At 50.5% G+C, this 14083-nt stretch overlaps 1 protein-coding gene across 1 annotated transcript in view; it reads left to right on the plus strand.

The window, feature by feature from the left end:
• Positions 1 to 6879: 6879 nt before the first annotated feature.
• Positions 6880 to 14083, plus strand: part of GABBR2 (gamma-aminobutyric acid type B receptor subunit 2) — a 342974-nt gene continuing 335770 nt past the window's right edge. The window contains exon 1 of the mRNA XM_036261795.1: positions 6880 to 7380. Within this exon, the coding sequence (XP_036117688.1) occupies positions 7057 to 7380 (324 nt within the window). The 5' untranslated portion in view covers positions 6880 to 7056. The remainder of the gene's footprint in view (positions 7381 to 14083) is intronic.

Here is a 14083-nt window from a genome sequence, read left to right on the forward strand (position 1 = left end):
TAAGTGGTATCTCTCAGCATGAGCCAGGCTTTGCTACGCGAGCTGAGAGAAGGTAACAATTATTTTTTTCTGGTGTGACTAAAGGAGATATCACATGGAAGTGACATTTGATCCAGGTCTTGCAGGATTTTGCCGGTGAGAGAGAGTGGAAATAACATTCCGGGTTGATGGAATAGCTCAAGCAGAGGTATGGAGGCAGGAAAGGGTAGGCGTGTCTATGGACCAGCTAACATCTTCCAAGTCGTTGGAACACAGACGGTGTGGAGAGAGAGAAGAGCTGGTGGCTTAGTCTGGGAACATTGAAGCCAGATTGTAAATAGCCTATAGTCCTAGTTTGGGGAGTTTGTCATGGATAACAGGGAGCCATAGAATGCTTTGAGCAGGGAAGGACTTGATCAGAGCTGAGCTCTTGAAAGGTTAGTCTGGCAGAGTAGATGAAACAGGTTGGAGAAGAGAAGACTCGGAGGCAGGCATCACGCTAGACTACTGCCACCAGCCAGGTTGGGTGTGGGTGGAGAAAACCAAGGGGCTGCACACAGATTCATGTGGTGAAGTCAGATTGCAAAAGGCTAAGGCAGCCATATGGCTCTGAGAATACAAGATCTACAATCACGCCCAACAATATGAATAAATCTCACAAACCTAACGTGGAGTGAAAGAAGTCAGACACACAAGAGGACAGACAGTGATGCCATTTATATTAAGACCAAGAAAGGGCAGAAGGCAGTCTGCAGTGTCAGCAGTCGGGAGGGTGGCTGCCCCAGGGATGGTAATGGCTGGATCTCACAGGGGCTCCTGGGCCCTGGTTAATGTTCTTCGTCCTGGTGCTGTTTACGTGGGTGTCTTCACTTTGTGAAAGAGTTGTGCACGTAAGAGTCGTGCAGTTTTCTGTGTGTATATTGTAGTTCAATACAATCAACCCCCTCTACCCCTCCCCCCAAATGAGGGCCATGGAGAGAAACTGACATCAGAGGTCCAGGCGGGAAGAACCTGCTGGGACACGCAGGCACTCGGTCCCGGGACGAGCTGTGGCTCTGGAAGAAGGTCGCGGAGCAGCGGAGGGGCTGTCACAGGGTGTGTTTGGAGCAAGCGCGGGTGGATGATGAGACTGCAGAACGTCCTCACCTCCAGGCCCGTGACAGGCACACCAGACATTTTGGTGGACAATGACCAGCAAACAGAAATAGTGGGGCGTGTAGAGTAACGGGGAAAATAAGAGATGAAGAGAGTGTGGTGATGACAGTAGCCCCAGCCCAGGCTTAAGATGCCAGCATGAATGACCTCCCCTTCTCCTGACCTCCAGGGGTGTCACTCCTGCTTGGTGTTCCCCCAGACAGAAACAAGTCCAGCTGCATATCTACACTCACTGGTACCTTGTTCTGGGTTTACACAACCATCCCGAGTAATGCAGGTGACTGTGGATTGGAAAGACAGCAGGACAGCAGCCCAGAGCGTGAGCACAGAGGGGTGGCCTGTGATTCTACATGCCTCTTCACCCATGTGGAAGGTTTGTGGCCACTTCTGGGTATCGCCCTTGAAGAGAGCCACGGGCAGGTTCTAAACGGGTGGCCAGGGAAGGCTGAGGAATCTGGAGACACTTCTCCAGAGGAAGAGAAGACTTGGCTGGGGGTGGGAGTGAGGAGGTGCCTGTGAGCTGTCTTTGCTGAGGGGCCGTCATGGGTGCGGGGAGCACCGTGGTCTCCCCCAGTAGATTGGGATCCAAAGTGAATGCTGTAGAAAGGCTGACTTTGGTAGAGCCTAAGAAATAATGTACAAAAATCCCATCAGTCACATAATGGAGCAGAGGCCTCAGGAGGCACTGATCTGGTCATTTCTGGTGGTGTTTTTATCATCATCATCATCGTTATCATTATTATGAGCTGCATGCCCAATAAGTGCCTAGTACTATACGAAGTACTTTCTATGCATCATCTTATTTAATAAGGGATTTAGTTATATGCACTTGAACAGTGCCTAGCACATGAGTCCTCTATACATATTAGCTGCTGTTATTAATTAATCCTCACCATAACCTTGTTATTGTGAAAGAGGAATCATTTATGTCCACTTTACAAACGAGGAAACAAGCTCAGGAGGGTAAGTGACTCACCCAAAGTTGCAGCACTAATAATTGGTAAGCCAGTATTTGAACCCAGCTTTGCCTCACTCCCAAACTCACCACTGCCCCTCAGTTTTGGTGAGGTTTTGGACCAGAGACTTGACAGGACACCTCCCTGTCTAGGGCTCTATTCCTAAACTGTGACTCTTATTCATCCACGATCTCCTTTGTAAAGGATCTGAAACCTCTACATGAGAGGGGCTTTGGGTCCCTTTGCCAGTCTGTATCCTTCTGGAGACCACTCAGTTATGAGCTAAATTTCCTGCCCAGGTACACTTAGGACTGTCCAGCCGACGTGGAACCATCTTCCCCTGTTCTCAAACTGCCTGAGGAGCAGGGGTGGAAGAGAAGGCCCCAGGCTCCGCTGGTCCACCCCAGGCTTGGCTCCTGAAGGGTTTAGTCACAGACTCTCTCCAAGCCAGACACTGGCCTGATAACCAGAAGGAAAGCCAGCTTCATCTCTAAGTTGGTGGGGAGCCCTGGCCAGGTCGTGACCTCTCTCTGGTATTGACCCTTGGCGACATTCTTTATTTCTTTAAACTGTTTCCTCCCTAGTCACATAAGGGCACCTTCAAGGAGAGGCATATTCAGGAGTGTGGGGTCAGACAGACTGAGTTTGGGCCCTGTCATTGTCTCTGCCGAGTGTCATTAGGCACATCATTTCATCCATCTGGACCTCAGTCTCGTAAGCTGAGTGTCATTAGGCACATCATTTAATCCATCTGGACTTCAGTCTCATAATTTGCAAAACTGGGATTCTAACACCTATTTTACAGGTAGTCATGAAGAGTAAGGTGATGCATACCAAAGTGTGTGGCGCAGAGGAGGTAGGTGTTTAATAAATGGTAGCTATTATTATTACTCGAACTGTGTCACCAGACCACATTGGATGCCTGAAACTCAATTTTACGGTTTAAAAAACATGTCTTGTGAAAAGGGAAAGCAACTTAGATTCATTCAACTGATCTTTTTTGGAGCCATCATTCTTAACATATCAATTACAAAAAAAAAGAAATGAACACAAACAACGTACTTTTAAAAATCCAGGGAAACTACTTAGTTGAAAGAAATATTTCAACGTAAACATGAATAAGAAATACATGGGGAATGTTTGCAAAGATAGCTTGTGATTTTTTTTATAACTAGGGGTTAGAGGATAGGCAGCCATGGGTGACAGACGAGGACCAAGATGTTGGAAACGGATCCCAGTCCCGAGAGGAGGCAGCTTTGGACGGGCTGATCTGAGCAGCGGGCGCTGGGGTGGCAAGGGGTGTCCAGCCCAGTATGGAATGACAGACAGCAGGGGAAGGCCTGTTCAGCCTCTCACTGCTGGGATCCTGCTCAAAGGGATGGGCTGACCTTCTGAGAGGCAGTCGGTGGACCATGGTGACCCAAAATCCCCAGAAAGAGTAAAAGCATAATTTCTCAGCCCCAACCTCTGAACTGTGGGTTGGAGACCGGCTTCTGGTCCTCGCGTGTAGGGAGAGGACATGAGAAAGGATTGCTAATGAGTCAGGGTTTTAGAAGATAAGAATTGAAGCCATACAGACCTGCAGTTATATCATTTTCTGGGGGTGCACCCCTGACCATGTTGCTTTCTAAAGTCCCTACTACATCTCTCACAAGGTAGATGAGCTCATAAAGATCACTGTTTACCACAGCCCTGAGACTTGGCATCTGCCAATGCATTTTATTCCTACTACTATGAAGAACAATGATTAACCTAGCCATTTCTCACCACCTCCTCTGCCTGCACCTAATTCTTGCCATCATACCTAGCTTATAATAACCCCCTAATCGGTTTCCCTGCTTGTACCCTCCCCCCATACCAATGATTCCTCACTTGGCAGCCAGAGTGATCCTGTTAAAATATTTCAGATCATGTCACTGCTCTATTCATGTCACCCTCCAGTAGTTTCCACTTCATCAAGTGCAAGCCTCAGTCCTGACAATGCCTAGGTCCTATCTGGTCCCTTCTGCCTCTGACCCCGGGTGCTCTTGTATTCCCCTTGCTCACTCCACTCCAGCCAACTGCTTCCTGACTATTCCTTGAACATGCCAGGCACACTGCTGTCTCAGAGCCCCTACCCTTGCTGTCCCTCTATCTGGAATATCATTTGCATGTTTTGCTTACCTCCTTTTGGCCTTTGCTGAAAAGTCACCTCAGTGTGTCCTTCAAACTGTGGCTCTACCCTGTCCGTCTCAATCCTCTTTCCTGCTTTATTGTTGTTCATAACACTTTTCATAAACTGACATACTAAAATAATCTTCTTAGTTCTGTTTATTGTCTCTCTTCCACTAGAATTTGAGTTTTAGGAGAACAGGGTTTTAGTTGGGCTTATTTATCCCTGTATCCTCAGCTCCTAGGACACTGCCCAGCACATAGCAGACACTGCAAAACATTGGTTGCAGGAACGAGTGATTATCATAAAGCAAAAGGCTGGACTCTAGTTCTAGAGGAACGTGGACTTGAGGCCAGTGACCAAGGCAGGAACTCAGAACCAGGAAGCACGCCAAGGATCCAGTTACTCAAACTGGAACACAGTCCAGGGTAGGATCCGGAACCAGAGGGATGCCCCAACATCAGAAATGGGGCATGAGATCAGAGCTCGGCCTGAGCCGGGCTGATGGAAATGAGTCTGGTCCTCCTCAGATCAGGGCTGGTCCCAGGCCATGTGTCTCAGGGCCAGTACACCGCATACGTGGAGACAGAGGGCATGAAAGGCAGGGTGCCAGCCAGGGCCTTCAACCGCTTAGTAAATGTCAAGCAGTTATCCCAGCTTTCAACTTATTCCCAGATGTAGGTGTCTGTGGATACTCCTTATTGGCACAGCTTACAAGGGAAACACAGATGATTAAGGGGGGGGGGGGGGAGTGAAAATGCTCACTCAGAAACCTGAGCTGAGAGGTTGAGGAATGGCAGATGCCAGAAGCTATGACTAGAGGCTATCTGTGATGTCAAGTGAGACACCAGCTGAGTGAGCATCTGGGAATTACATTGTCCTGTGGCCCATTTTTTTGGTGGAGATGCTCAGGTGAGCTCTGCCAGGCAAGACTTCCAGCTTGGGGAGAAGAAAACGCTCTACTTAGCCAGGGACATGGTGTTAGCAGAAGCCTAGAAAGAGGAATTAAGGCGGGGAGAAGTTGGCCAGGATTCCCCTGAGCTGTCCAAGGTACTCTCCAGGAGTTGGGCTCAGCCTCCCTTCTCCTTCATGCTTCCTAGCCTGTAATTCAGGGCTGTTCCCGCCTGCCTCATTCCAGAAGAGGACGTTTGTGGACAGAGTTTGGTCCACCTCCTTCAGCACATGCCTGAGGGAAATGAGGTCCAGAGCAATACAAAGTCAGGGCAGCGTCCCTCCTGCCTGCTGGGAAAGCTGTTTCCCGTGCTCTTTCCTACTGCACTATGTAGAGAGCTCCTGTTGGCTCTGGGTTCCAGTCCTCCCTGGGTAGCCCTGCATACTTTGACAAACTGAAACCTCAGTGCATTCACCTGTAAAGTGAGGATGATAAACAGTATTTAACTCAGAGGGCTGTTGTGAGGATTGCATTGTAAGGCATATAGTAAGTGTTCTGTGAAGGTTAAACACCCAACCTTGTTACAAGGTCGTCAGTTTCACCCATAATGTTCGGTTCAGGATCAAGGATGTTTTCTGACTTGATGACCTACTGTGTCCCCCCTGATGCATCACTCCTTGGGATTTTATATTTTAATGAACACGATTTCTATTCTTCAAGTATAAAGAGACACACAGGGATCAAGGCCCTAGGTCAGATCACAAGACTGCGTTGCTTAAGGTTAGTCCGTTCTGCCAGTGTGCCCTGGGAGAGAGAGGGCTAAGTCTTGCGGAGCGCCGACCCCGACCCGCTCGGGCCTGAGGACAGTGCTCCCACCCGGGGAGAATTTTAGGGCGGAGCCCTTCGGGAGTGGGGACGCGGGGAGGTCAAATGCCTGGAGGGGGCGGTAGCACACGTAAGGTGAGGACTCCAGTCTTGTCTGGGTTTGGCAAAGGGCGGCTTCTCTGCTAGGGAAGAGGAGGCCCCTCACCCAAGGCCCTAAAGGCCGGCGGGACACCCGAGCACCAAGGAGTGTCCCAGAGCCGGCTGCATCTTCGGCTGCCCCTTGGGGCTGGGTCAGCCCCAGCCCCCCACCTCGGGCACTCGTGCAGAACAGGAGACCATAGCTGCAGGTGCCTCTAAGACGCCTCCGTGGCGCACTCGCCGCCCAGACCTTCCCAGCCAGACCTCCGAGAAGCAGTCCCAAACCACCGTGCAGGTGCTGCAGGAAGCGCTCGGGAAAGCGGCGACAGCTAGTCCTCGTTCCCCATCTCTGTCCCCGGGCGCTCGGGTCCCGGGCGGGCAGCGGCAACCCGCGCGGCGGAGGGTCGGGGGCGCGTGTGTGCGTGTGCTGGGAGGGCGCCCCTCCCCGCGGCCGCCGCAGCGCCGGCGCCTCCCTCTCCCCCGGCGCGCACGGCCCGTCCCCGTCCCCCGAGGCGGCCCGAGCCGCCGCTGAGCAGCCTCGCCTTCGCCTCCCGCGTTTCCTGCCGCCCGCCCTCCCCCGGCCGGGCTCCAGGAGCTGCCGCCGAGCGGCTCCCGGCGGGAGAGCGGCTCAGAGCGCGCACGGGGGCGGGCGGAGGCGGCCGGGTTCGGGTGGCCGTGCGGGAGAGAGGCGCGCGCTGAGACGCCGGCCCCCCTCTCCGCGTTCGCTCGCTCGCTCCCCGCCTCCCGCACTCCGCTCGCTCCCACCCCTTCCCAGCGTGATTGATCCGTCACGGGCGCCGCCGCTGCCGCCGCGGCCGTTCTGAGCCGAGCCGGAGCCCGAGCCGGAGCGGGGGCCGGCGCCATTGCGCGGGCGCCGCGGGGAGAGCTTGGCGCGGGGCGGCGGGCCGGGCCAGGCCATGCGGGCCGAGTGAGCCGGCGCCCGCAGCCCGCGGCGCGGCATGGCTTCCCCGCGGAGCTTCGGACAGCCCGGGCCGCCGCCGCCGCCGCCACCGCCACCGCCCGCGCGCCTGCTGCTGCTACTGCTGCTGCCACTGATGCTACCGCTGGCGCCCGGGGCCTGGGGCTGGGCGCGGGGCGCCCCCCGGCCGCCGCCCAGCAGCCCGCCGCTCTCCATCATGGGCCTCATGCCGCTCACCAAGGAGGTGGCCAAGGGCAGCATCGGGCGCGGCGTACTTCCCGCAGTGGAACTGGCCATCGAGCAGATCCGAAACGAGTCACTCCTGCGCCCCTACTTCCTCGACCTGCGGCTCTACGACACCGAGGTGAGTGTCCGGCTGGCACGCGCCGTCGGGGTTGTAGTGGGCAATGGTGGCGGGGAGAGTGTTGGTCAGAAGCAAGCTTTGGTTCTTGGGCAGAGCCCTGATTGACCTGTCCGTGCCTGCCGAGAGCATCGCTCACCCCCGGGATCCCACCGGGCTTGGCTGGCACAGCTGTTACCAAGATTTGCTGAGCAGCATCTCATTCCTCTGGGATTGTATGTGTGTATGTATGTGTGTGAGGTGTAGGGTAGAAGGCTAGGGTCTCCTTTAACCAGAGAGGAGTGGAGAAGGTGGGAGCTGGACCTCCAAAAGGCCTGAATTGGTTGTCCCTGCCCAGGTCCCGCTAGTGGGGATGTGGAGTGCCAGGTGGGAGGAACTGATGCATTGACTGCAAACTGGGCCACCTGGGGCTAGGGAGCCACGGGCCTGCTCGCGGGCCCCTAGGAGAGCGGAGCCGCGCTCTGAGGTCCGGAGGGCTCCGGGACCCGAGGGGCCAGCGCGCGCAGCAGGACTGGGCGCATGGTGAGCGCCAGCTGCTAGGGTCCGCACCGCGCGGGCAGGTGTGGGGCCGCCGCTCTGCAGCGCTGCCGCCTGGATGTGGCCGGCGCAGTTTTATGAGGAGACCGCCCCTCGGGTTAGTTGTGCAGAGAGTGCCCTGAGCAGGTCTTGCCCCGGATGCGCGGGGGATGTCCAGCTGCGCGGCTGTTGACCCGGCGGCAGCAGGCGCAATTTCTCTGGGCTTAGACTTAAAGCACGGACTTGGAGCACAGCAGCGGTCTTGCCCTCCCGGCCTCCTTCTCCGAGGGGTGCCAAAGAGCCTAGAGCTTCTCGTCTCAAGCCCCCTCCTCACACCCTCGGCTTGGGTTCCGGCTGAAGCCCCGGTGCGGACCTTCACTGCAGCTCAGGGTCTGAGCAAGTGCGCAGAGCGGGCTTGGAGGAAGGATCGCCGGCCGCGCGAGGTCGGGTTTGCGAGTTTTTCGGTCTAAGGAAGCCCCTACTCTCCCGCCGCAGAATCTGAGATGCGGCCTGAAGGGGGCAGTGATTTCCTGTGCAGTAAGCTCGGTTGGCGCCTCTTCCACCGCGCCACCCTGGCCGAGGCGCGGAGCTTGACCCCGGCTGCCCGGGGCTCTCCCGGCGCTTCTGCTAGAGCCCAGGCGCAGACCCTTCCGCAGAGGAGGGTCGCGCTGCTGCGCTGATCGTGCAGCCTGGGCTCTGCTTCCTTCTCTGGCCCTATTTTGGTCCCTGGAGAAAGAGCAGAAATCTGGATTGCATCTTATGCCTCCCTCCTCACCCCCCTCACGGATGAACCAGCCTGCTCTGCGCTGTAAATAAAAGGTGAAGGAACGGGTGACGGTGGAGGTGTGCGAAGGCTGCTGCAAGCCTAGAGGCTTCTTCTGCCCCAGGAGGATGCAAACTCGGGGCTGTGCAGAGCTAACCCGGGTGTGGAATCATTTCTTGAATGACATTCCTGTCGCCCTCATATTGGTCCGAACACTTCAAGTTCTCTGGGGGTTCTTGTCCTACACACGTAAATGGAGAGCACGATGCACTTACATAGAGGCATGTCTTCTCTGCACTGTTGCTTCTGCACATATTCTTTTGGAAGGGACACAGGAGAACCAGTTCTTTGGAGACAAAAACATTTGTAGATGGGGCAGTCCTTCTTGCATCATCATCAAATATTGTCAGCTGCATAATGTTTCCATCATCAATTTATCCCTTCAGAAAGCTTCCCTGGAAGAGATTTCATATGAGCTTGTTTGTGGCAGTAAAGGGATGGGTGCTTGGTTTCAGGGCGTGGGTTGAAGCTTTTAATTTTATTTTTCAAGTGTGTCTTGATGACTCTCTGAGTGAGAGGGCCCAGAGTCAAGAGGATGAGGTAGTCAGAATGCTCTTCGGATCCTGGGAATAGGTAGGAAGCATTGGGAAGGAGGACAGAGGGTAGCACCGGCCTCATGCGAACAGGATGCATCTCTAACTATGTGAAGGGGCACAGAGCATAGGCTTTGGGGTGGGTTGGACCTGGGTTCTAGTCAGAAACAGGTTATCTTCCCCCTGGGTGACCTTGAACAAGGTATTTACTCTCTCTAAACCTAGATTTTCACATATGAAAAAATGAGAGTATTATATGTACTCTGCAGGATGGTGAAGTGTGACGCTTCCGGGAGATAACAGCCCAGAGTGGAAAATGACTTGAGCTGGAAGGCTCAGTGGCCAGTGCTCTGTCTGGCCTGCTGTCAGCACTAAATAAATGTTTCCTGCTTCCTTTCTCCCATTTTCTTCTGGCGTGGATTCACAAGTAAGACGCTAAGACTTTAGGTGTGATAAAATGGTCACAACTAAAATATTAAGACTGCTTATTTGTTTTTCTTGCTTTTGAAATCTCACAGAGTCAGTGAGGTCATCACCAGGGAAAAAAAAGAATTCTCGCTTATAGTCAAATAATATGTTATCTCCTGCCATGAGATGTCATGTTTGGGAGAATAGAATGCCCAGGTGATATAATACCTATTTTTTTTTTTTTAAGTGACCCATCTTTAGAGTAGAGGTACTTTCTCTCTGAGCCAAAGTAAAGGAAGGATCAGTCTGGGTAATTGCAGCAAAATCTACAGTTAGAGTGTCCGGGGCCTGTTTTATTCAGATGGGCTGTCTTTGTGGATTGTGTGTAGTCCCTAATCACTTGCTGGCTGTGTCACTTGTTGTCCGTAGACTTGAATACAAGATGGATGTGGTGAACTGATTTTGGCTGGCTTTGCTGACATTTGCTATCAGTCAATGGCCAGAGACTGTGAGCAGCCAGTATGGACCTTTATCCACATAGCCTTCAAAGAGATGGAGATTTAGCAAGGAATGGGTTAATCTGATCACTGGGGCAGCTTGTCTCAGTAAAGGAGCATCCTACATGCATTTATCCATGGTTGACCCTCTACTGTAATTAGAATAGAGATAGAACTTTTAAAGCCCCACTCAGTGACGTGTGTTTGTGAAAATGAAACATCTCAACAGAGCATCTGCTAGTCATGACCTCTTTTCTCTGGTGTACCTCAAATCACTTTAGCAAATACTTCTTTATGTATCTCAAGGAAGATTTGAATATATAAAAACATAAGCAAGACAACTGAAAATACAGGTAAAAGGAAGCATCAGAAACCCGTTAGAAGCATGGAAATTGCTGTACCAAGAAACCTTGGCTAGGATGCTTATTGCATTTTTTAGTATTACATTTTAACTTTGAGCTTCCTGGCAGTCAAGGTAAAAAGGTAAACATGGTAGATTACATTTTTTACATGTTTGATTAGAAGACTCTGAGGGACAATGTCTTTTTTCTGAAACTTTTGCAGGAGATTTAGAAATGTTCTTCATGTGGTTGTTTCTCATTCTTTGGTAGCCACATTAATAAAATAAATAACCAAGAAATGAGTTTTTAAAAAATATTGGCCTTTCTGATTTGATTAATGCTCATTTTAGAAAATGGATAATGATAAAGAAGGATGAAGACAAATAATAATTTCCCATAATTCACCTATACAAAAGTAACTAAATCTAGTAATTAGCATTATCCCCTTCCAGTTGCTGGTATTTGCTATTTTATGTACTTGTGCCTTTTATATTTTGTTTTATTCAGTTAACATTATATCATGTGTCTTTCTTCATGTCCTCAAATCCTCTTTTAAAAAATGATTTTTAGTGGTGGTATACTGTTCTATCCTGTGGGTACACAAGAATTAAATCATTCCCTTCTTGTTGGATTTATGTTTTTCCACTTGTTACTATTTTAAATTATTCTGTAATAAATTTAGGAAAAGTTCAGGAGCACATTCCAGGTGTGCACCTCTCTGGAAGTCTCCCCTGATACAGGGATCCAGCTTAGAAAATCCAGAGAAAATCTAGTGATTGGTGATCACATCCTTTCTTTGAGTGGCTTTGCCAACTATCTGTTCTCTCATTCATTGTGCTTTAGAAAGGACCCAAACAAATGTTGGATGGAGGCTAAGCTTTTCAAGGAGGTCTGAGTACAGCCCAGCAGGCATTAACTGAGTACCTACTGCAGTTGCTGGTGCTGCAAAAAGGAGTAAAACCTAGCCCTGGGCTCAAGAGAGGAGCTGGTATGTAGGGTAGAATAGAGCAAGCACCTGCTTGTCATTTTCAATGCAAGATAGTGATCATGGTGATGGTTGCACAATTCTGTGAGTATATTAAAAACCATAGAATCGTGTACTTTAAAAGAATGGATGTTATTGTATGTAAATTATAGCTCAATAGAGCTATTGTCAGAAAAGAGAGAAAATAACCTCTTTTAGGATCAGGCTCACATCTTATAACCCCACTGGCCATCATTGTACCTGGCCCTTAGTAAGTATATTGCTTAGGACTCTTGTTGCAAGTGACAGAAAGCCGACTTTAATTGGTTCAGATGACTGAAAAATCCTGGAGTAGGCTGAGTTCAGGCATGTCTGAATCCAGGGAGTCAAATGATATCTTAAAAATCTCTCTGCGTGTCTCTTAGCTCTGATTTCCTGTGTTTGGCTTCCCTCTGGGGCAGGCTGTCCCATGTGGTGGCAGATGGCCCCTAGCAGCTGCAAGTTGACACAGTCCCAGTTTAGAAACTCCAGTAAAAAGTGTTTTTTGCCCAACTGTTTCAGCAAAATTCCCAAGATCAGCTCTCATTGGCTTGAATTGGGTCAGATGCCCATCCCCGAACCAATCACATGACACTGATAGGCCTGGGACATCCGCCAGCCTTCCATGCAGGTAAAACCAGAAGTTGACAGTAATCATGTTTTGGTATTAGATCACACAGTCTAGAGATGTAGGTCTAGGCTTTCACTAAATGTTTCAATTACTTTGGTTGTCAATAGCTTATAGTCAAAGATTAAGAAAACATGTTAGTCACTAATAGTCAAAGATTTAAGTATGGTAGTCCTGTCCCAGAGGCCCGCCTGTAAAGCACAGTCTAGAAAAAATGTTTTAAAGTACCTTTGCTTGAGATAATAGAAAAATATAACTAATTAAGCACAAAACAATGATAGCTTAAGCCAGCGATTTTCCCCTGGGGTGCCACGGCACACTGGGGTGCCACAAAAAATTTTAAAATATGCAGTACCTGACTATTTAGTCAGAGTCACTGGCCTCTTTCCCCTTAGATTGTCAAATAAAAAAATGAAAACAGCCAACACAACAATAGCCGTTCAGTGGGAATGAATCAAAACTATACCAATTTTTTTTTTTTTTTACCAGATCGGCAAAAATATATTTTTTGGTGTGCCGCCGAATTATTGTAATTAATTTATGTGTGCTATGAGATGAAAAAGTTGAAAATTGCTGGCTTAAACAATAATAATAGTCACAAAACGTTTAGCTTCTGCCTTTTGTTTGAAAGATAACGTCACTAGGGCGGTGGGAGTGGGAAGGAGGGGGTCAATGGGGAAAAAAGGGGAACATAAATAAATAAATAAATAAAGATAACATGATGCACAATCATGAAATATCTTACAGAATCTTGATTCTTCAAGCCTGTTAGATCACCCAGCCACAGTGACAAAGGCACCAGACAAGATGACATTAGGAACTGAATCAATCAGACTAAGGAAGGAGCACTGAAGCGTAGACCAATCAGCGTTGCCCATGACCCCTTAACCCCTAACCTTCCGTCGTCGCCTTTAGAATTCTTTGAATAAGAACGATCAGCGAGTTCAGATTTTGAGCACGAACTTACAGTTCTCCTGGCTTGGTGCCCTGCCAATATACTGCCTTAATTTCTCCACTGCAGAACTCAGTGTTTTGGCTCTACTGTGTGTCCAGCGGGTAGACCCTCTTCAGTTGGTAACAGAGGGCAAGGGAGTGAGGTCAGCTCCATTCAACTATGTGAATGCTGAGTGGAGAAGTGGTGATTCCTCAAAGGACATCTGATCTGTTCGAGGGGTGTGGACACCAGGTGGGTCTGATCACAGATATCCCCAAAGGCAGGCACTTGGGAAAGGCTGAATTCAGGAATGAAACAACAGATGCCAGAGGCATGAAGAGAAAGGACGATCGTGTCTAAGTCAAGAGCCTCCTGGATGAGCAGTAAAGAGGCTGGGAAGGTGAATGTCATGTTGGCACAGAGAGGTGGGGGCCCAGGGAATTGGAGATTGGATCTCAGGAAGGGCCCCCAAGATCACAGGATAGAGGCAACAAAGTGTGAGGTGTGTTTGGGGAGCAGTGACGTTTTTTTGTTTTTACCTAAGTGCAGGATCTGTGGACGGAAAGGTAGCCTCCTGGTAGGTGCGGGGGGCCTTGAATGCCAATGTGAAGAAGGTTGGACTTTATTCTGGAGCTGTGAGGATCCATGGGAGGGTTTTGAACATGAATGTGACATAATCAAGGCTGGTAGAAATGTAGACACTGGATAGTAGACAGATGAGCCTGGAGACCAAGAAGCCCAGAAGCTATTATAGTAGTGGAAGGGAGAGACGCTGAGGCTTAAGCAGAGGTGGAGAGGCAGTGAGGGGCTGTGGAGGAGATTGGGAAGGCTGAGCCCTCACAGGGCAAGAGGGGCAATGGAGAGGGAGCCCTGGGGGTGGGGGTGCCTGGCAGTCCCTGCCATCAGTGCGCTCTAGGGGAGTGAGGAGAAATGTCCCAGGCACAGAAGGGCCAGCTCCCACTCCAGAACCTCAGCTCCCTGAGCTCCTAGTGCCTGTTGCATGAGCTCCTTGTATCCTTGTGG

Source organism: Molossus molossus, unplaced genomic scaffold (assembly GCF_014108415.1).
Source record: "Molossus molossus isolate mMolMol1 unplaced genomic scaffold, mMolMol1.p scaffold_m16_p_14, whole genome shotgun sequence".
Lineage (NCBI taxonomy): Eukaryota > Metazoa > Chordata > Mammalia > Chiroptera > Molossidae > Molossus > Molossus molossus.